The sequence below is a fragment of the Balaenoptera ricei genome, chromosome 1 (genome assembly GCF_028023285.1).
Source record: "Balaenoptera ricei isolate mBalRic1 chromosome 1, mBalRic1.hap2, whole genome shotgun sequence".
NCBI classification, from domain to species: Eukaryota; Metazoa; Chordata; class Mammalia; order Artiodactyla; family Balaenopteridae; genus Balaenoptera; species Balaenoptera ricei.
Genome location: NC_082639.1, coordinates 95,833,677 through 95,860,310, shown reverse-complemented (window position 1 = coordinate 95,860,310; position 26,634 = coordinate 95,833,677). Strand labels below are relative to the sequence as shown.

Genomic DNA, 26,634 nt, shown 5'->3' with positions numbered 1-26,634 from the left:
AAGGGATAAAATCAAAAGAAAACTTACTATTTCCAACTACCACATAGCGTGCACTCCCCCACCCCTCCCCAGTACCCAATACTTTAGAACTACTGTTTGTCATTCATTATGCCCCATTTAAAAAATTATACTCAAAACAGATTCCCGGGTTTTACTGCAAATGTTACACATTCGAGAACTTATAAAATAAATCGATACTAAGAAAATACGCTTCGTATCCGTTTTATATATTCGGCTTCCATGTAAGCCTTCACTTGCAGACTTCGGCTGACGAGGGTTAAAAAAAAAAACTCTGGCCTAAAAACAAGCCGACGGGGGCCGGCCCCGCCCCCTCGGCGGGCCAATCAGCCGCGCACCCGGGAAGGACGTACAGCTGCCGGCCGAGCGAGTCGATAAGGACGAGCGAGAGGCAGGTTCCCGCTGAAGCGCTCGGCGGCTCGGGGGGCGGCTGGCCATCTTCTCCAGCCGCTCGGGTCGGTGTTTGCCTTCCCGGAGAGGTAGGCTGGCGACCAGAGACGTGAGTTCGCTCGGTCGTGTGTGTTTTGTGCGGCGGGCGAGGCTGCGGTTCGGCCTGGGCGGGTCCCGCGGGCGGCGACGCAGGGGAGGCCGAGGCCTCTGTCCGGGCGGGGGCCGAGTTCGCCCGGGCCTGCGGGGGACTTCGGAGCGCGGCGCCGACCGGGATGAGCGAGAAACCTGACCCCTTATCTCCCCGGCCAGTTGGCTGTCTTAACTCTGGGTGCCACGCGGTTGTCTTACTTTACGCGGTTCAGAGAGCGGCCTAGGGAAAAGGGGCAAGAAGGGCAAAGCGAGACGCGAGCGAACGTTGACTTTTGTTGGCTTCAGTTATCTCTGAAAACTTTAGGTACAATCTGAACAAATACCGTTAGCAGAATGGCTCGGATTTGGTTGCAGTTGTTTTCAAAAACTCCAAATTAATTTGAATGTTAAAAGTTAGAGATGCATATTTATGAGTGGGTGGTGAAAAACAATGACGATTTTCACTATGATGGTGGTTATGAAGGTGTGGTCCCCAGACTAGCTTATCACCATTACTGGCATCATCATCGTAGTCATCGAGGAATCGTTAGAAATGCATATTCTTAAGTTTGAGAACCACGGTTCCGGGAAACTACACAAACGCACACGAACTAAATTGCAAGATCCTGACTTTTATGCCAGGTTACTTCTAGGTTAATACAGAAGTTGACTCTAATACCCAAGTTAGCTTTGTCTTACTCATTTCACGTGTAAATTCATTGAAATCAGATGTGTCTCCTTTGTGCCGATTTCCACTCAGTGGCTGGCATCTCCTTGGAGATCTCTGCCTTTGTTGGTAGCTGTCCAGTCTAGTAGCTCCTGTTAAAGCCCACTCTCCGTATTTCCTGCTTTGTGGAGGTGGGGATCCCGCAGTTCCTCCTCTCCATCTTCTCAGAATAGCCCCACAGGGCCACTAGCATCTTGCCCTGGAGGGGCAGTTTTAGGTAGAGCCAGTCTGGGTTTGACCACCTAATAGCTAAGTGGCCTTGGGCAAGTTACTTGTTTTTCTAATCTATAAAATGAAGATAATAATAGTACTATTTCTAAGAGTTCTTGTGAGGATTAAATGAATGAATGCACGTAACAGGGTTTCGCACATAGTAATCAAATACTAGTTACTATTATTATATAATAATTTTGACATTATTAGTGTCAAAAACACACAGATGAAAAAATTATTAAAAAATAGAACTAAGGGAGAGAGACTATTACTGACAAATGGTAGAATAACAGGTGCCACCACTGAATTACACCAACATAGGATGGTTACTTTTCCTTAACATTTTGCTACTCAGAGTGTGGTCTGTGGGCCAGTGTCTCTGCCATCACTAGGAGCTTGTTAGAAATGCAGAATCTCAGGCCCACCTCAGATTTACTCAATCAGAATCTGTTTCTTAACAAAATCTCCACCAGGTTTAGATGTGGCTTTGTTTGGAGGAAGTGTGAGATTATCTGAAGGATTTCTCAAGGAGAAATCAGAGACCACAGGGATTTGGCAGGAGGCCTTGACCTTGCAGCTGATTTCACTATTCTGCATCACCTCCTGGTCTTCCATCATTTCTGCATTGCTAAACCCTACCCCTGGATCTGCTGATCATTATTGGAGAAAATAGCGTAGTTGCCAATAGCATGACTTTGTGGGGGTCATAGTCAAAACTCAGCTGCTTGACAGGCTTTTGATTCATCTCCCTTTGTGGAATGCTTCCTTTAGTGCTGTTTTTCCACATCTCCATTCTCCATCCCAGCCTCTGCATGCACAGGGACACTCTGTGCTTTCCAATGGACTTTTTCAGTATCCTCTTGATATCAAACAGTAATGTGAACTTTGAGCTTCTCTTCTTTTTGCTTTAGAACCTTTATTTCCATCCTTCCTCATTCATTTCTATTGATGAAGTCATGTAAAACCTTGTTGCCTATGAAAAGCCTTAACTGTAGCCTTGATTTTAGACACTGCCATCTTTTCCTAGTCTCTGCTCAGTTCAGGCACTCCCCTTGTCACCTATTTAGTTCTTTTTTTTTTTTTTTTTTTTTGTGGCCACGCCATGCGGCTTACAGGATCTTAGTTCCTGACCGGGTATTGAACCCGGGCCCACACAGTGAAAAAGTGCAGAGTCCTAACCACTGGACAGCCAGGGAATTCCTTAGTTCTTTTTTTTTTTCATTGGAGTATAGTTGATTTACAATGTTGTGTTGATTTCTGCTGTACAGCAGAGTGATTCAGTTATACATATATATACATTCTTTTTTTATATTCTTTACCATCATGGTTTATCATAGGATACTGAATACAGTTCTCTGTGCTATAGAGTAGGACCTTGGTGTTTATCCATTCCATGTATAATAGCTTACATCTGCTAACCCCACCATCCCACTCCATCCCTCCCCCAACCCCCTCCCCCTTGGCAACCACAAGTCTGTTCTCTATTCACCTTCTTAGTTCTTAACTGCTTAGAATTAGGCTTCTCCCTGTCATTCTGTGAAAGTCAATTCACAGATGACCAACTAATTAACCAATCCAGTGGCTTTTTTCAAACTTTATTTTTCTCAGTTTCTCTGAAGTATTTAATATAGTTGACTAATACCTCCTTCTTCAAATTAAGCCCCTCTTGCATAAAACACTTTGCATGTTTTCAGCTTGCCTTCTATTACTCTCATTAGTCTTTACTCTCTTCTTTTGTATTTGGGTCTTCTCAAGGCTTTATTCCTTAGCTTAACTCTTTTTTTTCCCCCAGTAATGTATACAGTTATCCAGTATTTCTAAGCATCTCTGGAGCATGACAGGGATTTTAGGATGCCTTTCCCATCATTATTGTTATCTAGTATTTTGGCTTTACATTTTTAAACATAGAAAGTTAGGTTTTTAAAAAAAAACTATCAGTTGTTTACTAAATTTATCAATATGCTTGATCAGTTCCCATGCTCGTTGTTGTTTCTTTTATTTACACCTTTCCTCATTGAGGTTAAACTTCTTAAACATATCAAGAGTCTATGGGTTGTAGACTTTATTAGTTTTTTTTATGTCTAAAGAAATTTGTATCAGTTTGCTAGGGCTACCTTGACAAAGTACCACAGACTGGGCAGCTTAGACAACAGAAATTAATTTTCTCATAGTTCTGGAGGCTGGAAGTCCAAGATCAAGGTGTCAACAGGGTGGGTTTCTTCTGTGACCTCTCTCTGTGGCTTGCAGGTGGCCGTCTTCTCCCTGTGTCTTCACATCATCTTCCCTCTGACCTGTGTCCAAATTTCTGCTTATAAGGACATAAGTCATATTGGATTAGGGCTCATGACCTCATTTTTAACTTAATTATCTGTTTAGAGATCCTGCCTTTAAATACAGTATTCTGAAGAACTGGGGGTTAGGACTTCAACATATGAATTTGGTGGAGGGATGCAGTTTAGACTGTAAAAATACTTTTTTAAAATTAATTTTCATTGGAGTATAGTTGCTTTACAATGTTGTGTTAGTTTCTGCTGTACAGCAAAGCGTATCAGTTATACGTATACATATATCCCCTCTCTTTTCGATTTCCTTCCCGTTTAGGTCACCACAGAGCACTGAGTAGAGTTATCTGTGCTATACAGTAGGTTCTTGTTAGTTATCTATTTTATACATAGTAGTGTATATATGTCCCAATCTCCCAATTCATCCTACCCCTGTTTCCCCCCCCCCCCCCCTTGGTATCCATAAGTTCTCTACATCTGTGTCTCTATTTCTGCCTTGCAAATAAGCATAACTATATCTTAATTAGTCTTTCCCATGGGGGGGGGGGAAAACCTTTTGTAAAATGTGAAATATACATACAGAAAAGTGTGTAAAATACAAATGTTCACCTTAGCAAATTATTAAAGAGCAAGCACCTATGTAACTACCATCCAGGTTAAGGAGTAGAACATTGCCATCGTCCCAGAAGCCCTCCAGCACCTTCTCCCTTGTCTCATTCTTGATCTCAGAGGGAAGGGTTTCAATATTTACCACCAAGTGTGATGCTTGCTGTAGTACTCTGACAAAGTTTTCTTTTATTCCTGGTTAGCTAAGTGTTTTGTTTTAATCATGAATGAATTTATCCTGTTTCATTCTTTTTTTTTTTTTTTAATTTTTATTTTTTATTTATTTATTTGGCTGTGTTGGGTCTTCATTTCTGTGCGAGGGCTTTGTCCAGCTGCAGCGAGCGGGGGCCACTCTTCATCGCGGTGCGCGGGCCTCTCACTGTCACGGCCTCTCTTGTTGGGGAGCACAGGCTCCAGGTGCGCAGGCTCAGTAGTTGTGGCTCACGGGCCCAGTTGCTCCGCGGCATGTGGGATCCTCCCAGACCAGGGCTCGAACCCGTGTCCCCTGCATTGGCAGGCAGATTCTCAACCACTGCGCCACCAGGGAAGCCCTGTTTCATTCTTGATATTGGTTTTGGGGGCCTTCTCTTTTTCTTCATTAATCTTACTATAGGTTTATCAATTTTATTCATCATTTCAAAGAACCAAGTTTTGGTTTTGTTATCTTCTCTATTACATGTTTTCTAATTTATTAATTTTTACTCTTTGTTTTTGAACTGAATCTTTTCCATGTGCTTTCTCAGGCCTCAGGTACTTTCCTCCTATGTGTGCACTGATCAGTGTGGTGCTGAATATTCAAGGGAGTCTGTTCTCATACCAATTCCTCTGATACAGACTGTGTCCTCCAATTCAGTTCAGTTCTGACCCTAACTATCCAGTTACTGCACACCCCACAAGTTAAGGGCAAAGTCCTTTACAAGACTTTCCGCACATCAGATGCATGTCTTGGGGGCCACCTGTACTTCTGACCAACTGGCTGTAGATTGGGGGGTTCCCATGACCCCATCAGATTGGGTAATTCACTAGAACCACTCACTGAAAGTTCTACAGTTAATGGTTTTATTATAAAGGCCATAGATGAAGATCAGCCAAATGAAGAGACACATAGGGCAAAGTCTGTGGGGGAGAACGCAGAGCTTTTGTGTCCTCATGGAATCCAGGTGTGTCACCATCTCAGCACATCACTGTGTCACCAGCCAGGAAGCTCCTCTGAGCCTCAGTGTCCAGAGTTTTTATCAGGGTTTCAGTCCATAGGCATGATTGATTCATTGGCCACATGATTGAATTCAATCTCCAGCTGCCCTCTCATCCCCAGAGGTTGGATGGCTGAAAGTTCCAACCCTCTAATCATGTGCTTGGTCTTTTGGATGACCGTTTCCCAACCTGAAGCTATCTAGGAGCCCACCATGAGACACCTCGTTAGCATAACAGACAGTCCTATCACTCAGGAAATTTCAAGGGTTTTTGAAGGAGCTGGGGCCAAGATGGAGTAATAGGGACCCTCTGCAGACCTCTGCAGGTCTGTCTCTATGCAAATTTCCCTTCTGAACTCCAGCTGCCTTGATTTCTCCAGACTCAACTCCATCTCCTCAAGGATCCCAGCTCCTGGGCTCTCCCTGAATTTCCCCTCTGGGTGCCCATGGTTATTTAAGACAGTAGCCTGGGGCAGTGGAAGGGCTGTCCATGTTTGTTTCCCATCTTTCAAGGACCACCATTCTTTCTTGCCTGGTGTCCAGTTTCTTGAAAACCATCTCATATATTTTATGCAGGGTTCTTTCTTGGTTGTTCAGGCAGGAAGGTAAATCTGGTCCCTGTTACTCCATCTTGGCCAGAAGTAGGAGTCTGGGGAGTGCTTTGGAGCATGGAGTTACTATGTCATCTTAACCCCAAACCTTTACCTGAATTCTTCCTTTATTCCTGTCAGGCTCTTGTCCCTAACACTTTGTTAAAAACTGCAGTACCAAATCCAGTGGTCAGTTTGCTGCCCTCTGATCACCTGATCTTTCAGCAGCATTTGATATAGTTATCTGTTCCCTTCTTTCTTCACGTGGCTTCTGGAATACCAGCCTCTCCTGGTTTTCTTCCTGCCTTACTAGTACTCACTGACAGTGTCTCGTCAGTTCCCCCTCTTCTTTCTGACCTCCAAGTGTTGGCATGCCCTAGGACTCAGTCTTTTATCTTCATAAAGGATCTTCTGGTGATCTTATCCAGTCTGTGGCTTTAAACCTCATCTACATCCTGATGGCTCCCAACTGTGTTTCTGTAGCCCCACTCCTCTCCTTAGCTCCGTACTGTGTATTAGACATCTCCACTTTGATATTAGTAGGCATCTGAAATATACTGTGTCTAAAACAGAACTCTTGATATGTCAGAACTTGCTATCTGCTCACCTGAGTGTCCCTCAGTCTTTCCCATTCTCCCAGGTGCCCTGGTCACAAACCTTGATGTCATCCTGAATCTTTTCTTGTCCTTACTTCTTACATCCAATTTACCAGCAATTTCTGCAGTGTATTTCTGTATTAGTTAGGGTAGCACAAGATGGTGTTAAAAAAACAAACCCCCAAATCTCAGGGCTTACCATAAAAGAAATGTATTTTTGTTCACGTGAAAGTCAAAAAACATGTTCCCACTTAGTAGGTGGCCTTGCATGTGGTCAGTTAGGGTCCCAGCTCCTTTAGTTTGGCTGCCCTCCTCTAGGGCTCAGTGTCCTCCCCATTCCCTGACGGTCGAGGGGGCCAGCTGATGGAGGGTCGCGCGTGGGAGGCTTTCATGGATGTGGTGCATGTCCCTTCCACTGCTGTTGCGCTGGCCAGGACTTAATTGTCACATACTTAACTGGAGGACGGGCTGGGATGTGTAGTTACCATGTGTCCAGAAGGAAGAAGAAGGAATGTGCTTGGTGACCTGTTAGCTGGTCTTTGCCACATGTGGTAATATCTACCTTAAGTTTTAAAAATCTTATCATTTATCATCGCTTTTGTTGCTGTCTTAGTTCATGCCACCTTCATCTCTCAACTGGACTACTGCAAATCCTCCTTTCTAGTCTCTTGCTTTTGCTCTTCTCTTCCAGCCTCCACATAGCAGCCCCAGTGATTTTAGAATGTAACCCAGATCCTATCACGTCTGTGCTCAAACTCTCTAGTGGAGACACAGATGTAGAGACCAAACGTATGGACACCAAGGGGGGAAAGCGGCGGGAGGTGGGTGGGGTGGTGTGATGAATTGTGAGATTGGGATTGACATGTATACACTAATATGTATAAAATGGATAACTAATAAGAACCTGCTGTATAAAAAAATAAATAAAATAAAATTCAAAAATTCAAAAAAAACACAACTCTATAGTGGGTGGCTTCTTATTACACTTAGAGTAAAAACCACACTCATTACTGTGGCCAACTCCCCTCCTCCCCTCCAACTCGTTCCCAGGACCCAGTTGTTCTGGCCTTCTTGCCGGTTCTTTGAATGCTTCAAACATAGTCCCTACTTGGGCCTTTATGCTTGCTATGCCCTCTCTCTGGGTTTTCTTTTCCTAAATCTTCCTAAGGTTAGCTTATCATTTTTCTGTTTAAATGTTGTGGTTATCTACCACTGTGTAGCAAACCACCCCAAAGTTGAGGGGCTTTCAACAACCATTTTATCATCTCTCATGATTCCGTGGCTTGTGGGGCTTTGACTGAGCTCAGCTGGGTAGTTATTTTTTTCCACATGATGTTGGCAGGATCACCAAGTCAGTTACCAAGGGATTGGACTGGAATCACCTAGAAGGCTCACCCACATGGCTGGTCATTGATGTTGGCTGCCAACTGGGAGCTCAGTGTGCCCCTGCACGTGGTCTCTCCAGGTGACTTGGCATTCTCAGAGCGTGGTGGCTGAGTTCCAAGAGGGTGTCCCAAAAGCAGGTGTTCCAGAGTGATAAAGTAGAAGCAGCTGATCTTGGTATAGGTTAGGCCAGGCCCAGAGCCAACACAGCATTACTTCTACCCCAGTATTTTGGCTGGTTACATGGCCAGCCCAGATTTAGGAGGAAAGGAAATAAACTCCATCTCTCAGTGCGGGAAATGATAAAGAATTTGAGGCCATGTTTCATCTCCTCAGAGGCCTTCTCTAAAATACCCAGCATTACCTAATGCATCTACACCACTGTCTTGTTTTATTTTCCTTATATGACTTATCACTATCTGAAATTTTTTTTTTTTGCCAATTCATTGTCATCCCCCACTAGAGTGTAAGTTTCTTAAAGAAGACCTGGCTGGCCTAGTTTCCTGGTAGCCCTGTCACTTACGACAGTGCCCAGTATCCAGCAGGTATTTTGTAAACGTTGAACACAAGAGCGCTGAACGTTCTCCCAAAACCTTATTCTCGTTCTGAATTTCCTTTTTAAGTTAATGATAGCACCATTTTTGTTGTTGGTAGGCCTTAAAATCTTGGAGTCATGTCTGCCATCGTTCTCTTTCTTTCCTTCTACGTGCATTCAGTTGCTGAGGTCTATAGAATTAATCTTTAAAACATGTCCGATGGGTTCTCTCTGTTCTCATCGACGTCACTGTTTCAGACCAACATCCTTTTTCTTCTCAAGCCTCCTTGTTGAACTCTCTGAGTGTATATTTAATGCTAGTTTCATCTTCCCAAAATGTAGTTCCCATCACCCTTGAAAGCTAACGTTAGCCCGTGAAGTTAGTCAGAAGCCTTTTTACTTTTGCAGAGTCATTGCAGCCACCTCTCCGCCTCTGTGTTCCACCACGTCCATCCTCGTGTTTCCAGTTTCTGAGGAGTACATTTTGCTCTCTGTCTCTGCCTCCCTCATCTCGTACTCTTAGAATGTTGCCCATACTTCAAAGTCCATTTCCCATGCCCATTCCTCCATGAAATCTTCCCAGTTTCTCCCAGTCAGATGTGCTTCTTCATCCTGTGAGCCCGTAAAACCCTTTGAATCCCTGCTGAGGCTTTGATCATTTGCATTTGCGGCTTAACAAACATTTGCTGAATGTCTTTCACTTGCTGGCCACTGGGCTGAGTGTTGGGCTTGGAGAGGTGGAGGGGGCAAGATGGAGAGGGCATTGGGAAGGTGAATTTAGACTTGAGTAAGCTGTTACCTTCCCTGGAAAAGTTCACGTTGCAGTGCAGTGATTTTCTACCTTCATTGTGTGATGGAACCAGGTGGGGAGCTTTAAAAATCCCAATGCCTGGGTCCCTCGCCTAGAGATTCTGATTCAGTTGGCTTGGGATATGGCCAGAAGATAGGAGGATTAAGAAGCTTCCCAGGTGATTCTAATGCACGGCCAAGACTGAGAGCCACGGTGCTAAGGGATGAGACTGACCAGTAAGTGGTTAATTTCAGTGTGTGATACTCTAGAAGAAGAAACAGAACACACCAGGAATACAAAAGAGTGTTTAGTTTAGCCTAGAGTTACTTTTATTCCTGCAGCTAGAGTGTAAGCCATTTATGGGCAGGGCCCAGGGCATTCTCATCTTGGAAATCCCTTACCTGATCCTTATTCAGAGTAGGTATAAGAGAGGCTGTCTGACAGAACATTGTGCAGTGATGGAAATGTTCTGTATCTGCGCTGTCCAGTTTGGTGGCCACTAGCCATATGTGACAGCAGAGCACTTGAAATGCAGCTAGTGAGAATGAGGAACTGATTTTCAATGTAACTTAATTTTAATTAATTTAAATTTCAGTAGCCACATGTGGCTAATGACTACTGTGTTGGACACTGTTGAATAGAGGAGATACTGTGTTGAAACGATTTGACGGTGTTTATGCAGAGGCTTAGATGAAGCAAGCTGTTTTCTCTGACTGTTAGAGAGTTCAGTCACATCATTTGAATCTTAATTTTGCACCTTTTAAATTTCCCATTTGTTAAAAAAAAATGGGGGATGAGTAGGGTTTGGTTCAAATACCTGTTTTCTTTAAAACAGTTTTACTGAGAAATGATTCACATACTGTACAATTCACCCATTTATATTGTACAATTCAGCAGTTTTTAGTATATTCACAGATACGTACAACCATTACCACAGTTAATTTTAGATCGTTTTTCATCACGATCTAAAACTTTTCATCAGAGTTTTTCATCAAAAACTCTGTACCGGGGACTTCCCTGGTGGCAGAGTGGTTAAGAATCTGCCTGCCAATGCACGGGATGTGGGTTCGAGCCCTGGTCTGAGAAGATCCCACATGCTGTGGAGCAGCTAAGCCTGTGCGCCACAACTGCTGAGCCTGCGAGCCACAGCTACTGAAGCCTGCACGCCTAGAGCCCTGCTCCACAACAAGAGAAGCCACCACAATGAGAAGGCCGCACACCGCAATGAAGAGTAGCCCCCGCTCGCCGCAACTAGAGAAAGCCCGCGTGCAGCAACGAAGACCCAATGTAGCCAAAAGTAAAATAAATAAATTAAATAAATAAAATTGAAAAAAAACCCCAAAAAAGTCTGTACTGACTCACAGACGTAGAGAACAGACTTGTGGTTGCCAAGGGGTGGGGCAGGGATGGATTGGGAGTTTGGGGTTAGCAGACACAAACTATTATATATAGAACGGATAAATAACAAGGTCCTACTGTATAGCACAGGGAACTATATTCAATATCCTGTGATAAACCATAATGGAAAAGAATATAAAAAGGAATGTATACATATGTATAACTGAATCACTTTGCTGTACAGCGGAAACTAACACAACATTGTAAATCAACTATACTTCAATCAAAAAAAAAGAAACCCTGTACCATTTAACTACCACCCCTCTGTCCCTTATTATATCCTCAGACTTATTCACCTACCAATCTCCATAGATTTGCCTATTCTGGACATTTTGTATCAATGGAATCATATAATATATGGTTTTTGGTGACTGTTTTTTTTTCACATGGCATGATGTTTTCAAGATTCATCCACGTCGTAGCATGTATCAATACTTCATTCCTTTTTATGGCCTAATAATATTCCACTGTATGGTACTCATTCATCAGTTTAGGGACATTTGGGTTGTTTCTCCTTTTTGGCTATTGTGAATAATGCAACTATAAATGTTTATGTACAAGTTTTTGTGTTGACGTATATTTTCATTTCTCTTGGATATATACCTAGAAGTGGAATTGCTGAATCACTTAGAAAATCTTATGTATACTTTTTGTCTCAGTGAGAATATGTGTGCATGTGTGTATGTGTTTTTATGCGAATACCACTTTACTGAGTATTTTTAATTCAGTTATTATTAAGAAAGCATTATCTTAACACTAGAAGGAAGTAGATTGTTTTTATTAAAACAGGTTCCTCCAAAATTAATCATACTTCACTATATCTATTAATTTTTGTAGCCTTCATGCAGGATGATGTGTTCTGTGCTCTTTTGTGAATGTCTGTGGCTGATAACTGCTTATGCTCATGATGATGACTGGATTGACCCCACAGACATGCTTAACTATGATGCTGCTTCAGGAACAATGAGAAAATCTCAGGTATTTAAAAAATGCATGTGTGTGTAACACCTTATCAGTCCTGTGATGGAAATAGTCTACTTTTGTTATTGTTTTTCACAGAGCTATGAGAGTCCTATATCAATGATTAGCAGTCATGCAGAATGTCTTCTTGCCTCCTAGTCTAAGATGATTTCAACCCCACCTGTTTATTTCTGTTTCAAATTTGAATGTAAAGCCCGTCGAGAAGCAAACTAATTTGATTTTAGTTCTTAGCTAGGATATAAATTTGAGGCTCTTACTTTTTTGGTGGTTTAATACAGTTGAGGAATATAACGAGCAAAGCCATAAAATGATGAAGTAAAAATTTTAGTCTCATTAACTGTAGGTTATTTTTACAACTGAACTATAAAGAAAGAAAATCTCTCTCTCCTTTGCTTTAGGTGAAGTATGGTATATCAGAGAAAGAAGAGGTCAGTCCTGACTTATCACATGCTGATGAATTGTCAGAATGTTACAGCAGACTTGATTCTTTAACTCATAAGGTTAGGTTTTTTTATTCATGATTTTTGTATTATTTATAGTATGTTAAATTGCTCTCTGTTTTCCTGTCTTTGCTAACATTATTTGTGTTTCTATCTAAACTACAATTTACATATATATGGTTTTTTTTCTTTAGTTACTCTGGCCTTTGATTTTCGAAATAGTACTTTTATTTTGCTGCAATAACATCTCACTATGCTGTAATTATTTCTTTACCAGACTGAAAATTTCTGGGGACAAGGAATGGGACGAGGTGGTGCTCTATCACCTGTTGCAATGCTGGGCTGTAGTAACTCACAGCAAATGCAGCAAATGAAGAAATGGCTCTACTGCCAGTTTCTAAGCATAAGAGCTGCTCTTATAAATATAAGGGATTATTATAATTTAGTGTGTGGTGGCTATTCATTTATTCAGTCCTTTTATTTATGTGGCTGAAGTAGAGTTTATGAGAAAGGAAGTAAGTCAAGATTGCTGGGGAGTTTGAACACAGGTTATGCTGCGGGAACCCACCTCAGTTGGTTGTGAGGCAGGGTGCTGGTGGCATTGTGGAGGGGGCTGGGATGGGGGGGATGGCAGAGGTCCAGCGACACTGGAGGCTCACACTGAGGCAGTGATGGGGTGAAGAGAAGAGGAAAGCGTGCAACTTTTCCGTGGTAGAATAAGCAAGTTGTGATGGTTGAGGGAGGAGGGGAAAAGGATAGGGAAGGCTAGCGTGAATGAGGGAGGTTTCCAGCTTGAGAGACTGGGAGGGCTTTTTAATTGAGATCCAGATATATCCCAGTTTGAGATCTATAAGCAGCTGCTTGTGTGTCTTATCAAATGTGAATGTTTTCTCACCCGAGTGCTAGCAAAGAAATGCTTGGATAAAATTTGCTTCAGTCTTAACTGCATTTTGTGGTGTAGTGAATTAATTTGGCTGGATGTTAGGAAATGGAGAAATGCCTTTTTACTGACATTTTTCATTCCATTGTTTGTGCCTTTGGTTCAAACGTTGTAACAACATGATTGGTAAAATGGAGTCTTTAGTCTTTGTTTTTAAAAAATTGTTTCTCTTAAAAAATTGTTTCTCTTAAAAAGAAACTAAAAATTTTTAGGGTTTGTAAACCTTGCCTGAAAGCAGAGGAGACTGCCCTGTGACTTCTTGAGTGTCTTTCTGTCCTGAGTCTGTGTGTGCTGCTCAGTTATTGTATGTTTATCATCTGAAGCCCACTTCAGTCCTCCATGCAACTTGTGGTCCACACTCAAGTAAAAAGTACTTTTCACAGGTTCTGAATGTCTGTAAGATGTGCACTACCCTCCCTCAGAGACTAGGCCACTGTGGTGTTTGTAGAGCTAATTTCAGAGGAAGTCTGTTCTAATGAAGGACTCTGTGCAGAGGGGGTGCCATGTGTAGGACACTCGGGAGAAGCCATGGTTCCTGACATATGGTAGGGGGTGATCGATAGTTGGCAGGAAAAATTAATAAAAGGCCAAAAGTAATATGCACATTCAGGAAAATCTTTGCTGTGTCCTTCATTTTCCGGCTTCATGCTATCCCTGTTTCTCTTTGTCCTCTCTTTCTGGGTTTCTTTTTCCCCCCTTTTTCCTTTCATTCCTTTCTTTGTTAAACCATTACTTTGGAATTAGGAAGAGGCAGATTGGTCCAGATGTTCTGCTTATCCACATCTCTGCTTCCTTGTTTCATGATCTTCAGTTTTAAAATTGCCGAAAGTCAGCAAGAAAACTGCCAGTCAGGGCGCAGTGTGGGACATGTGTTCCTTATTTGTTGCCTACTTGCCCTTTGCAAAGAGAACCCATAGGAAGCAGGTGAGATCTACATTTTAATGCAAGCTTGATAAAAAAATAACGAGCTCCTTACTTTGATCTCGATGGGGCCACTAGGCTAGAAACTTGACCCTTATTACATTAAACTTTGATGCTAACTAATGTTGTATTTATTTTGTGGTTACAGATTGATGAGTGTGAAAAGCAGAAGAGAAAAGACTATGAAAGTCAAAGCAATCCTGTTTTTAGGAGATACTTAAATAAGATTTTAATTGAAACCAGAAAGCTTGGCCTTGTGAGTATTTGGTGGTGTGATACTAATCAGTGTAGTGGATATTTTCGTTATTTATTAATTTCACATTATATCAAGCAGTGGCAAAGCATCATTATGCTTCAACAGAGGATACCTGACTCACCCTTTTACCAAAACCTATTCATGCAGGATTGAAGGTAGCTGCCTGCTTTACAGTGGTTTGGTGGAAGGCAATTGAGCAGTGCAGATCCCTCCTCTTTTTCCTGTAGTTCATGGGGATTTACTTACTCTGTGCACTGCCCTACCACTTAATTGGGTTGGAGGGAGAGGGAGATTTTTTTTTTTTTTTTTTTTAATTTTGGCTGCACTGCACGACATGTGGGATCTTAGTTCCTCAACCAGGGATTGAACACACGCCTCCCTGTATTGGAAGGTGAAGGGGAAGTCCAGAGGGAGATTGTTTTTAAATTTGCTATTTGAACTTTCCCGAACAGTTAGAAACTTAATAAACTCATGACTTGGTAAGGAAATTCTATCCCAGTCCTTACTTCTTGTTTTCTACCACTTCCACACTTTCTTATTCAGATGGTGTAATATCATTATATATTGAGAAAAAGAAAAGTGTGTTTTAAGTAGTTTTTTCCCCCTAGCTGTTTACTGTGGCAAGGCTGCTTTATAGAAATTACATATCAGGCACATATTGTTCATGATTAATGTTAAGATTCCATCTTTTAGAGTCATTGTTTTCACTTTGAGGAGTCGAAACATCAAGAAAACTTAAAAAAAGGGGGTGTTAGATGAATAGTAATCCCACCTTATTTTGGAGATGTAAAAGCAGATGTACTCACATGTACACCCTTCAGTTTGAGTCTTATAACTGAGTGCAAGGTGGAAAAGAGTCTATTTTATAGATGAGGAAACAGGTAGAGTCAGAAAATACTCAAGATGGAGAAGCTTGGAGTATTTCGTTCCTGGTTTTTTAGAAGTATTAATCAATGGCCGCTTTTTTACACTTACTGATGATTTGTGATATTACATGACACTTGGTTTTTCTCATTTTATATTTACTTTTTAATATAAATATCAGTATTTACTATTAGAAAAGATAATGTTTATAATGATTTTGCTAACCTGAACTCTCAGTAATATAGTTGTGACTGTCATGCATATTTATGGAAACCCAGATTTTGCTGCTTTTTGAGATCCTTTTTGTTTTTCTTATTTGTACTACTGCGAATTTTAGGCTATTTGAAAACTGTCAGCAAATGGAAAGTCATAAATGGAATCATAAAATAATGATAGTTTATCCTCATTATTTGTGGGTTCCATATTTTTAAATATTTCAAATATTAAACTTTATTTGTAACCTCAGAATCAGTACTCCTGCTTTTGTGGTCACTTTCAGACATGCGCGGAGTGACAAAACGTTTGAGTTGCTCAGTGAGCCCATTCTCAGCTGAGGTGAAACAAGGCCATTTTTTGCCTTCTTGTTTTCAGCTCTCATGTTATAAACAAGTACTTTTCTGTGGTCTGTTTATGTTTTTGGGCTTTCATTTTTTAATTTTTAAAATTTTGCTGTTTAAAAATCTCCCAAATGTTATGCTATCTAGTGTTCCTAAGCACAAGAAGGCTGAGATGTGCCTTAAAGAAAATTCCCTTGTTAGTTAAGCTTAGTTCAGTCATGAGTCATAGTGCTGTTGGCTATGAGCTCAGTGTTAATGGATCCACAGTATCTATATTAAGGTGTCTATTTATTTTTAAAATTTCTTTCTTTCCTTTTTTTTCTTCAATATTTATTTATTTATTTATTTATTTTGGCTGCGCTGGGTCTTAGTTGTGGCATGCGGGATTTTTTTTTTTTTTTTTAGTTGCAGCACACGGGCTTCTTAGTTGTGGCATGCATGTGGGATCTAGTTCCCAGACCAGGGATTGAACCCGGGCCCCCTGCATTGGGAGCACGGAGTCTTACCCACTGGATCAGCAGGGAAGTCCCTATATTAAGGTGTCTTTAAACAGTAACATAAAAAGGTTATGAAGTGATTGGTTGATGAAAATGTGCTTGCAGGAACCTAACCCTGTATTTCCTGTAGGAGCCATGGTTCAGTGTTTGCTAACTAGTGTTCAGGGTGACTTTATAGAATGTAAGTACTGCAGATAGCAGGAATCAACTGTAATTTAGTAAAATGTACTGTATGTTACTTGCATAGAGTTTTATAATTTTTGAAGTGTTTTTCACGTGTATTATCTTTGGTTTTCATGTTGGCCTGTGAGACAGACAGGTAGATATTATTACTCTTATTTTATACCTGTGAAATATTGTGAACTAATTATATATTTAGTTCCAAATTAGCTTTTGTCTTAAAATATTTCATTGAGTAATATAATGATAAAATTCTCCTTTTCTGTTTTATTTTTTATTTTTGGCAAATTTAATTCAGCCTGATGAAAACAAAGTTGATATGCATTATGATGCCGAGATTATCCTTAAAAGACAAACCTTGTTAGAAATACAAAAGTTTCTCAGTGGAGAGGATTGGAAGCCAGGAGCCTTGGATGATGCACTAAGTGATATTTTAATTAATTTTAAGTTTCATAATTTTGAAACCTGGAAGTGGCAATTTGAAGATTCCTTTGGAGTGGATCCATATAATGTATTGATGGTAAGATGGGATGAGGGGGACGTGATTGGCATGTTTTTATTTTTAACATGTTTTTATTTTTTAAAACACTTTAAAAACCCCACCATAATTATGTTGAGAACTCATACTAAGTCACTGACACTGGGTTGACGAACATGCAGCAAAATGGTACAAATGATTTTGCGTATTCAAGTCCAGTTCTTTTGTTTTTGCTGACCATCAGTGTTTTTTGTTGGGAAGGATAGCTTGGCGGTGACTCTTCTTTCTGTTCTGTTTCTGTTTTTGAGATGCTTCTGTGTCTGCTCTGCATCGTGATGTTAGTAGCTACTGAGCTGTGGACGTATGTTCGTTGGTACACCCAGTTGAGACGTGTTTTATTCATCAGTTTTCTCATCAGCTTGGGATGGAATTGGATGTATTTATATAAGGTATTGTATAGATAGAAGGTTTTTAAGTTTTCAAATGTTATTTCATAATGAAAGACTGTAATCCATTCAGAGCTAGTATATAATCTTGTCTCAGATGAGGGCAGGAGGCGGTGATCGGAGATGGTGATGGTGAGGAAATTGGCAACTGCTCAGGTGTCCCTGGTGTTTTGGGTCCTTGACCAGTTAGTGGGGAAAAATATGCAGTCCTGATTTTCATAACCCAATTCCTGATGACGGGTGGCATCTGGACAGCTAAATCAGAATAGAATTATGTAGACACACTTGAAAAATTCTCATGTAGGTAATTTGGGGTATGTCTTTTTATTTGCTAGAAGTGATACCAAAATACTGTTTTTTAAAGTTAGGTTATTTTCTGAATATAAAAGTGGTATATTTATGGTAGAGAAGATAGGAAAGATAGAAAGATACAGAGAAATTTAATTCTTAAAAATTGTCTGGGGAATTTCCTGGCAGTCCAGTGGTTAGAACTCGGTGCTTTCACTGCCGGGGGTCCGGGTTCGATCCCTGGTCGGGGAACTAAGATCCTGCAAGCTGCGTGCAATGGCCAAAAAATAAAATAAAACTGTCTATAATCTTACCACCTAGAGATAATCACTGTTGATATTTTGAGGTATTTCTTTATAAACTTTTTCCAAATTTTTAATTCTTTAAAAATCAGGACCACGTTATATATAGAAATTTGAAGAAGCATTATTGTTCCTGTCAAAATAACATAATCATTTAAGGAAAATTTTAGACCTTTTTAGCAGGGTGAGTCAAGTAGCCAACTATTTTCAGTGAATTCATCTGATTAAATCATTGTGATATTTCCTTAGCTCTAAGTTCTATAGCTTCTAGAACTAAGTATTTACAAATTGGAGGAAAGAAGGTAGTTTGGTTGAAAATTGTTCTCTCAATGATTTCCCCCAGGGCTTTTATTTATAAAAGACATATTGGTCATTTGTGCTAAAAATCATCCAAAGCCAAACACCATTTTGTCATGAATTGTGTAAGAGAATGAGTAGTCGTTTAATATGTATAGCTATATTTGGGGGTATGGTATCAGCTATATTTGAACTAATTTTTAAAACAATCTTTTTAGTAAAAAGGTTTTCCTTCCTCCTCATAATTACTTTACAAAGAAGGCAATTGTAGTTAGTTCTTTACCTGTTGCATTAAGACTGTTTTGCCATGAGCTGAAAAGAGCCACTTTTTAAAAATAATATGTATTTTTTTCTGTGAAAAATGTTTAAATAATCTGGTTTGGGTGAATGGTGAAGACACACTTTGAACTAAGGTTTTTAGGATGTGTAGGCGTAACCTTCATTGTTAGCAGCCTTTCATGGTTCCCTTTGGTGTTGGTCAGCTAGCCTTTGCCCAGCATCAGGCTGAAGTTGCCAAGATGGAGCCATTAAACAATGTGTGTGCTGAGAACATGGATTGGACTGGAAGTCTCTTGGGTAAGGTGTTGGTTCCCTTGGCCTTATTTTGAGTAGAATTTCTGAGAATGAAAAAGCATATTAATAATTACAAAGAAATGATAACATGCCAGAAGGAGGCTTTCCATGACTGAATCTTTAGTATCAGAACAGGCAAGAAGAGTCTTAGGTTTCAGACCAGTGACTTCTGTGTTCATGTAATGTGACAGGAAAGGGATAGAAAGTGTGTATATTGCTGGCTCTGATATTATCTGTCTCCCTGCATTAGACTCACTTTTGTTCATCTAGTCCTTAGCACAGTGTCTAGCACATTCTGGGTCCTCAGCAGAAGTTTATTAGAGAAGTGAATCAATGTATATATGAATTCATTTCCACCTTCGATTTAATCTCCTTATATTGACTTGTGAAATCTTATTGTAGCTTTACTATACTGTTTTTTTTTATGAGGAATTATTTTACTTTTTCTTACAAATTTTATGAACATTCTCACTAATGTTGACTGCCTTTAGTTATAGGTATCTAACAGTGGGAATGGTTTAATGATCAAAGTCTCTTTATAAATGCAAGTCCGTAATGACTGACCCAGAATAGAATCTCAGCAACAAATCAAGGTGTCCAAAAAATTACTTTTCTTGAAAAGATATGGGAGCCAAACCAACCCAGCCTTGCTTCCTGGCTTCAGGGAACAACTAAATGCCTCCTGTAGCTCATGCTAGTACATAATGTACATGAGTCTGATTTAGAAAAAGTAAGAGAACTAATGTTCTACTTTATTTTGTAAAATAAGTAAAGAACTGACTTTTTTAATTGAAATTTTTTGGACATAGTTGTAGATTCACAGGTAGCTGTAAGAATACAGAGAGATCCTGTGTACCCTTTACCCACTTCCCCCACTGGTAACATCTTGCATACTTGCAATAGTGCAGTATCACAACCAGGATATCGACTTTGATACAAGCCACCAATCTTACTCAGATTTCCCCAGTTTTACTTGGATTCCTTTGTGTGTGTAAAGAACTGTTTTTAATTGTTTGCCTTTTAGAAATCTTAATAAAATATATTTTACCTGTATAAGACTTGTATAATTTGAATGGATTTTTAAAATAAACATTTTGGACATAAGATGAAATTTTAAAAAATCACTGTTACTGGGAGTCTGTTTGCAAAACAATTTAAAATTGATTGGGGGTTGTGGGGAGAGGGACAGTTAAAACTAAAATATTGTCTTATTTGGGAATGAAATGCGACTTTTTAAAAAAATGACTCTGTTTTTGTCTGTTTCTCTAAATAGAATGGCTTAGAAGTTCATGGACCTATAAGGATGACTCATGCCAAAAATACTATGAGCTCTTATTAGTCAACCCTATTTGGTTGGTCCCACCAACAAAGGTTAGAATATATTTTGTGAAAATTACTTACATAAAGCAAGCAAAAAGTCTCTGTATTTATTAAAAATTGTTAGTGTTTTTTACCATCATTTTGCTAATAATAAACCTTTGTTCGAGAAAAAAATACTTCCATTACACAGTGATTTTCACATGAAAAGTATATGATAACATTTAAATGTATGGAATTTCATAATTTCAGCCTCAGTACAGTTGATTTTGGCTTGTTCTATATGCCTCAATCCTTTGAGGAAAAAAATTAAGTTGTTTTTATCTTTTGTTGTAGGCACTAGCAGTTACATTCACCAACTTTGTCACGGAGCCATTGAAGCATGTTGGAAAAGGAGTTGGTGAATTTATTAAAGCACTCATGAAGGAGATCCCAGTGTTACTACACATTCCAGTGCTGATAATTATGGCATTAGCTGTCCTGGTTAGTATATAGCACTGTTAACAATGAACAGGATTTACAGAAAAAAGGCAATTCTGAAATTATTAGGTTTCTTTTATGTTGTAAATCAGGCTAAGTCATGCTTAATGGTGTGAAAAGATGATTTTTAAGTGATAAATGTTTGTTTATACTTACTTGCACATTCCTCTAAGCAAGAAAACGGTTCTCAAGTTTGATTGTAGTTGTCAAAGCGGTAGAAAAATACCCTCTTTTAACATTTGTTCTTTAAACTTCATGAATTAATACACATGATATCAGTTATGTCCTCTTTGAGAAAGGGGACCTTATTTCAGTCTGAATTTTTGCCACACTGAGAACAGAAGAACATTGGGTTTAACATAGAATCAGAAAGGGATGTAGAAAGAGGTGGGTGTACTAAGAAACAACTTGGGGGATCCAGGAGCAGACATTTATTAAGGAATATTACAATATTACTTGTCAGTCATCCATCAGATGACTGAAGAGTCATCTCTTCAGCTCTTTTTTTGGTTGATTTTCAGCCCTTACCCTAATAAAGCAGTTGTCTCATAAAACAAAATGCAAAGAACTCAGATGTGCCAGGGGACATTATTAAAGAATTGTCTTCCCTTAAGGATACAAAATTCACTATGATCTATTTACTTAAAAATTATTCTTGTTTTGTTTTTTGGCTTGTGATCAGGATTCATTGGTTTAGGGATATGGTTTTGTTAGGTGACATTAGTTGTATAGTAGTAGTTTAGTCTCTAAGACTGAAATTATAAGCAAAACCCCTTCATCGCTTGTTGCTTCATCTGCTGCCTAAGAAAAGGCCTTTTGCTGCTCTGTCTTCAAAGAGTAGTATCTCTAGTACAGTGGTTTTCAAACTTTTTGTTCTCAGGACCCTTCTGTATTCTTCAGAATTGAACACCACAAAGAGCACTTGTTTGTGGGAGGTTTATTTATTGATATTTACCAGAAATTTAAAAAATACAAGTATACACAAGCACACAGTGCATGAGCCATCAGAATGAGGCAGTCACTCTAGCCCCACAAGACTCTGCTGTACAAGAGGAGAGTGAAGAAGACTGATGTCTTTGTATTATGAAAACTTTTGACCTCACAGATTCCTGAGAGTCTCAGAGATCCCCTGAGGGGTCCCTGGGTCACACTTCGAGAACTGCTGCCTAGTTTTTCCCTTGGAGTGTGACTCAAAACCTGTTGAATTTTAGCTGTAGCTAAAGCGAGTTTGTAAAAAATAAATAAACCTACAGGAGAATATTTACATAATGGTGTACAACTTTAATTTTCAGCATTTACCTTATATGATGCGTGTGAATGTAGACAACACATGAGCAATGATCAGACAATTAATACCTTTTAAATTTCTAGGCTTTAGCCTAACTGCTGTTATAATTCAATAAAAATGTGTCCAGCTGATTGAAATGTCTACTTAATACTTGGCGATTTCTCAAATTTTATTGGCTACTCTGGCCCTGTATTAATCTAGAGAAAACCCAGTGAAATTAAGATGTTTATGTCTATAAATGCCATAAGTTATGGAATTTTGTTGGCACCATGGAAAGCACCTCAAAATTTCGTTGTAAGTCAGCCATTAAGTACTCAGGAATATGTATTTCTTTTCCTTCTAGAGTTTCTGCTATGGTGCTGGAAAATCAGTTAATATGCTGAGACATGTGGGTGGTCCTGAAAGAGAACCACCCCAGGCACTTCAGCCAGGTGAAAGAAGATGGCAGCAGGAAATTGATTATAGACCCCATGGTGGAGCAGGTGATGCAGATTTCTATTATAGGGGCCAAATTGGCCCCATTGAGCACGGCCCTAATGACAAAACATGTGAGAGTAGAAGAGAGGTTTTGAGAGAGAGAGATGTTGACTTGAGATTTCAGACTGGCAACAAGAGCCTTGAAGTGCTTCCGGCATTTGATTTACCAGACGCAGAGGCGAGAGAGCATCCCAAGGTGGTACCCAGCGTAAGTCAGCAACTGTTTATTTCGCTGTCCCTAAATACTAGGTGTAAGTGCTTCCTATAGTGCTTTTGGTTAAGTGTTTTTACTCTTACTTTTCATGGTTAATTATATCACCAGTGATAATAATTATTCACTCTCTCCCCCCGTTTCTGGTCGAAAGTTAGTCCAGCCTCCTCAGAAGAAATGAGATTTAATTTTTATGTTAAATAGTATTTAACAGTAATTTTGTTGGAACAGATGGTAATTCATAATGACATTTCATAGGAAGCCAACAAGTGAGCATGACTGAAATTTCTACCTTCGAAGAGATCAGAGAGAAGTCCTCACTGAAGGCCTGGAGCCTTAGGGAGCCAACCTGCAGGAGAGCCCTGAAGCCTTAGTTAGATGGAAGAGTGAGCTGGGAAAGGACCAAAAACCTCGCTTTCCCAAATCTTTTATATCGTTGGCTGGCTAGACTATACTTCTTACCTGTGGAATGGTGAGGCCTCTTTTCCACCATTATTGGCCATTTAAAGGGACATTTCCATTTCTGTTTGCAAGAGGACTTTGTATTGTCATTTGCAAAGTTTAGGTTGCAGACGCAAACCTTTGAGAAATAGTAACAAGCGCAGTAGAATCTAGGAAATTGTAGAATCCCTTCCCGTGGAGTTCCTTAGAAGAAACATATCTGCCTGCGTCTAGAAAATTAAGATGTTCCTTTCAGCTTTAATAGTTAATGGTTATCTGTCACTCATCTCAAAAATCCTCCAGTGAGTTCCGGGCTCTCTTGAAGGGAAAGCCAAAGATATCAAGATGGCCTAGGGCTTCCCACCTCTGTTACCACACTGATCTCTCCTCCTGCGCCCCCTCCACCCTCATTCTCCTTCAGCCACAAGGCCCTCCTGCCTATTCCTTGAACTCAAGCCTTTGTACTTGCTGTTCACTATCTAGAATGCTGTTCCGCATATATTCATAAGGTTCATTTCTTCAAGCCTTTGCTCATGTCATCTTTTCAGACCGCCCTAATTTAAAGAGCTATCCAACCCTCCCACCCACAGCATGATACTTTGTTAATTTATTGCCTGATTCTCTCCCCAACTTAAATGTAAATTCCAGGAAGGGCGGGGGTTTTTGTCTGTTTGTTGTCTTGTATCCCCAGCACCTAGAACTTAATGTATGCTCAGTAAGTATTTGTTGAGTGAATTATTCTCACTAGCAAGAGGAGTTAGCAGTACTGGTCACCAGTCTTCCTGACCCTTCCTTAAGCTGCATCACTAGACCACCTAGCATATCCTGAGTTTCCCACTCCTCCATGTACAATTCTGTGAGGCTTAATAACATTTATATAATTACAATCCAGCACTGGAACCAGGACTTGAAAGAGTTCAGCGTTTGCTGTAACAGATTTGTGTGGGAACTTGTTGAACATGTTTATTACAAACCTTCACATTATGTTAACTAAACAATTAAAACACTGTTAATTCTCTACTTTGTAGCATAAATCACCTATTTTGGATACAAAGCCCAAAGAAATTGGTGGAATCTCAGGAGAAAGCACACTGACTGAAAGCAGCCAGTCTGCTAAGCCTGTCTCTGGCCAAAAGATACCAGAGAGTGTGGAAGGTTCCCCTGCAGTGGAAAAGGCCCAGCTCAGGACTGACGCCACGGGCGGCCCGGAGGAAGGCAGCACGTCCAGCCCAGCAAGCACTGCAGTGAGGGTGTGTGGAAGGGATCCAGACTGCAGCCCATGTGGCTAGAGGAACACAGACATGGACCACAGCTCTGAGGTCATCTTTGAGTTTCGTAAAGTATACTCTTCACAGCTATTTCTTCTTCTCTACAAATATTCTGTTATTTACTACACAGATGCCAACTTAAACATCAGTATTTTTACTGACAATCAGGATTAACAAGCACGCATGTATCTCTATTTAATTTCATCTTTCTTTGATATTAAGATGCATCCTATAAAGTTTTGAAGTGTTAATTCTGGACCAGGATCTCATAGATGACATATGGCAAGCTTTAATGATTTTGAATAATCAAAGAGGCCAGTTTGAATTAGGGGACATTGAAAAAGAAGTTCTGTTGTTTACAGGCATATATAGGAACCAACTCACCAAAGTGTGTGTTGCCTCGTGGAAGTCCTGTGATACCTACTTTAGTGAACAGAATTATTTGTTGTGCCCTGGACTCAGAATAGTTCAAGTGGTAGGTGCTCAAACACAACATGTAAGGAACGTCACTGTAGTCATGCTTCCCCTCTTCATTCACTTCAGCATTTTAGTGCAGCCACGGAGTCTGCGTCACCAGTGTCAGTCTGCCTCGTGTAGGCTGCCTGCGGATCAGCCTTCGTCTCTAAACTCTTACCGCTGTTACTGGGCCTGCTTCCTTATCACCCCTTTGACTTTATCCTTAGCTAAGACAGAACTGAAGATTGTCAGGGGAATTTAGATTACATAGCTTGTTAAATCAGTAATCTCAGTTTTACATACTTTGAGAATGGCTTTATTTCCCCAGCAAATGAAGTACACAGGCTTTATAAGACCTGTTTTCCTTGCTACTCAGAATCCCAGCAGCTGCGATTGTCTAATTTATATTACAGTAAACCATACTGTCCAAGCCATATGAAGTTCTAATTTTTAGAGATCTATACAAAGAGAGGAATAAATACCACAGTAAGGAAAACAGAGTAGGGTGTTTTTTTTAACCCTAGACAGGTGATACAATCAACATTTCAAATTAGTTATTCTGATTTTTAAACTATTCTTCATTTTAAACTTTCTAAAAAAGGGATTTATAAATTTTGCACGAGATCTAACTAGGAAGCACATATATTACACATATTTGGTTATCCTTTATTTTAACCTTCACACTACAATTTATATTCAGCTGCTTACTAAAAATGATACCAGTCAGGAATAGTCCTAAAATTTTCATGCAGGCATTTCTTTCAGAAAAAAAAGATGTATTTAAAGCATTTGCTTTTTGATATGTTTTTTATGTGAAATGCAGAAATACCCCTTTTTGGCTCCCAGAAGCATCACTTAGATGCCTGTAACAATTTAATTTTATGTGTTAATATTATTTTCTAGCTTAGTACTGCAAACATTAGTATTTCATCAGAAAGGTAATTTTTTCCAAGAAAGGCAAAAGGATTTTATATAAAACTTTATAACAGTAGGCATGTAGGGATGCCGGCAGTTTGGGATAGATTTGTGAACATTGATGAATATAAAGTAGTCCTCTGGGGGCTAGGCCTGTTCACACTGATTGTATGCTCCGAAGGTGCTAATTATCCTCTGAGCTGTGAAATGAATGCCTCAGTTGATAGACTGTAACTGTGAGAGTACAGTTAATGTTGTTTTGCACTTCTGACTGCTTTTTATCCAAAAATGAATCTTTAAAAGAAAATTTAAGAAAAAGTTCATCTTTGTATTCTTTCATTACAGATAACCATTTGGGGATGAAATCTACTTTGACAGCAAGGCAGCAAGGTACTGCTGTTGAAAGGTGACAGCAATTCAGGGAAGACTTATTAAAGCAAATTGAACATATCAAGGCCAGTTTATAACTAGAAGAAACAGGCTTGTTTATTGTCTAGCCAATATTTTATCATTAAAACCAAGGATTATAGTAACGAGCTTTTAGGAAAATCAGAGTGGGGCAGATAGCTTTTCAAAAGCAGTTTTTAAGTGGAATGGATAACGCTGAATGTTTACAGGGTCTGAGAACTACCATATACACAAAATAAACACTTATTTTTACATTATTGTGGTTTGGTTTGCTATTTTTACATTATTGTGGTTTGGTATGCTGTCTTTGCTCAGTAAGTATGCTTGTAAGAAAAAGCCCAATGGAATTTAAGTGCAGGTTTTAAAAGGATGCTAATCCAGGACATTATACCCTATATGTAATACATAAAACATAATATAATCCAGGTGTTAGTACTTTTGACAAAATTTGTGTCTGATCTCAGAACCAAGAGTAATCTTTTTTTTTTTTCCTCTGAGCCCTT

General features: G+C 39.7%; 1 protein-coding gene across 2 annotated transcripts; it reads left to right on the top strand.

The window, feature by feature from the left end:
- Nucleotides 1-388: 388 nt before the first annotated feature.
- Nucleotides 389-26,388, top strand: CLCC1 (chloride channel CLIC like 1). Of its 2 annotated transcripts, none has more exons than XM_059927098.1 (12): nucleotides 389-497; nucleotides 11,688-11,828; nucleotides 12,230-12,331; nucleotides 14,281-14,388; nucleotides 16,785-17,006; nucleotides 17,273-17,413; nucleotides 18,780-18,873; nucleotides 20,144-20,241; nucleotides 20,524-20,670; nucleotides 22,299-22,640; nucleotides 24,113-24,403; nucleotides 26,069-26,388. In XM_059927098.1, exons 2-11 carry the CDS (start codon nucleotides 11,700-11,702, stop codon nucleotides 24,371-24,373), a joined length of 1,644 nt encoding a protein of 547 aa, XP_059783081.1. In that variant the 5' UTR covers nucleotides 389-497; nucleotides 11,688-11,699; the 3' UTR covers nucleotides 24,374-24,403; nucleotides 26,069-26,388. The 2 variants fall into 2 exon arrangements, with proteins under 2 accessions (XP_059783081.1, XP_059783084.1); XM_059927101.1 differs by having other exon boundaries at nucleotides 389-517.
- The last annotated feature ends 246 nt before the right edge of the window (nucleotides 26,389-26,634 follow it).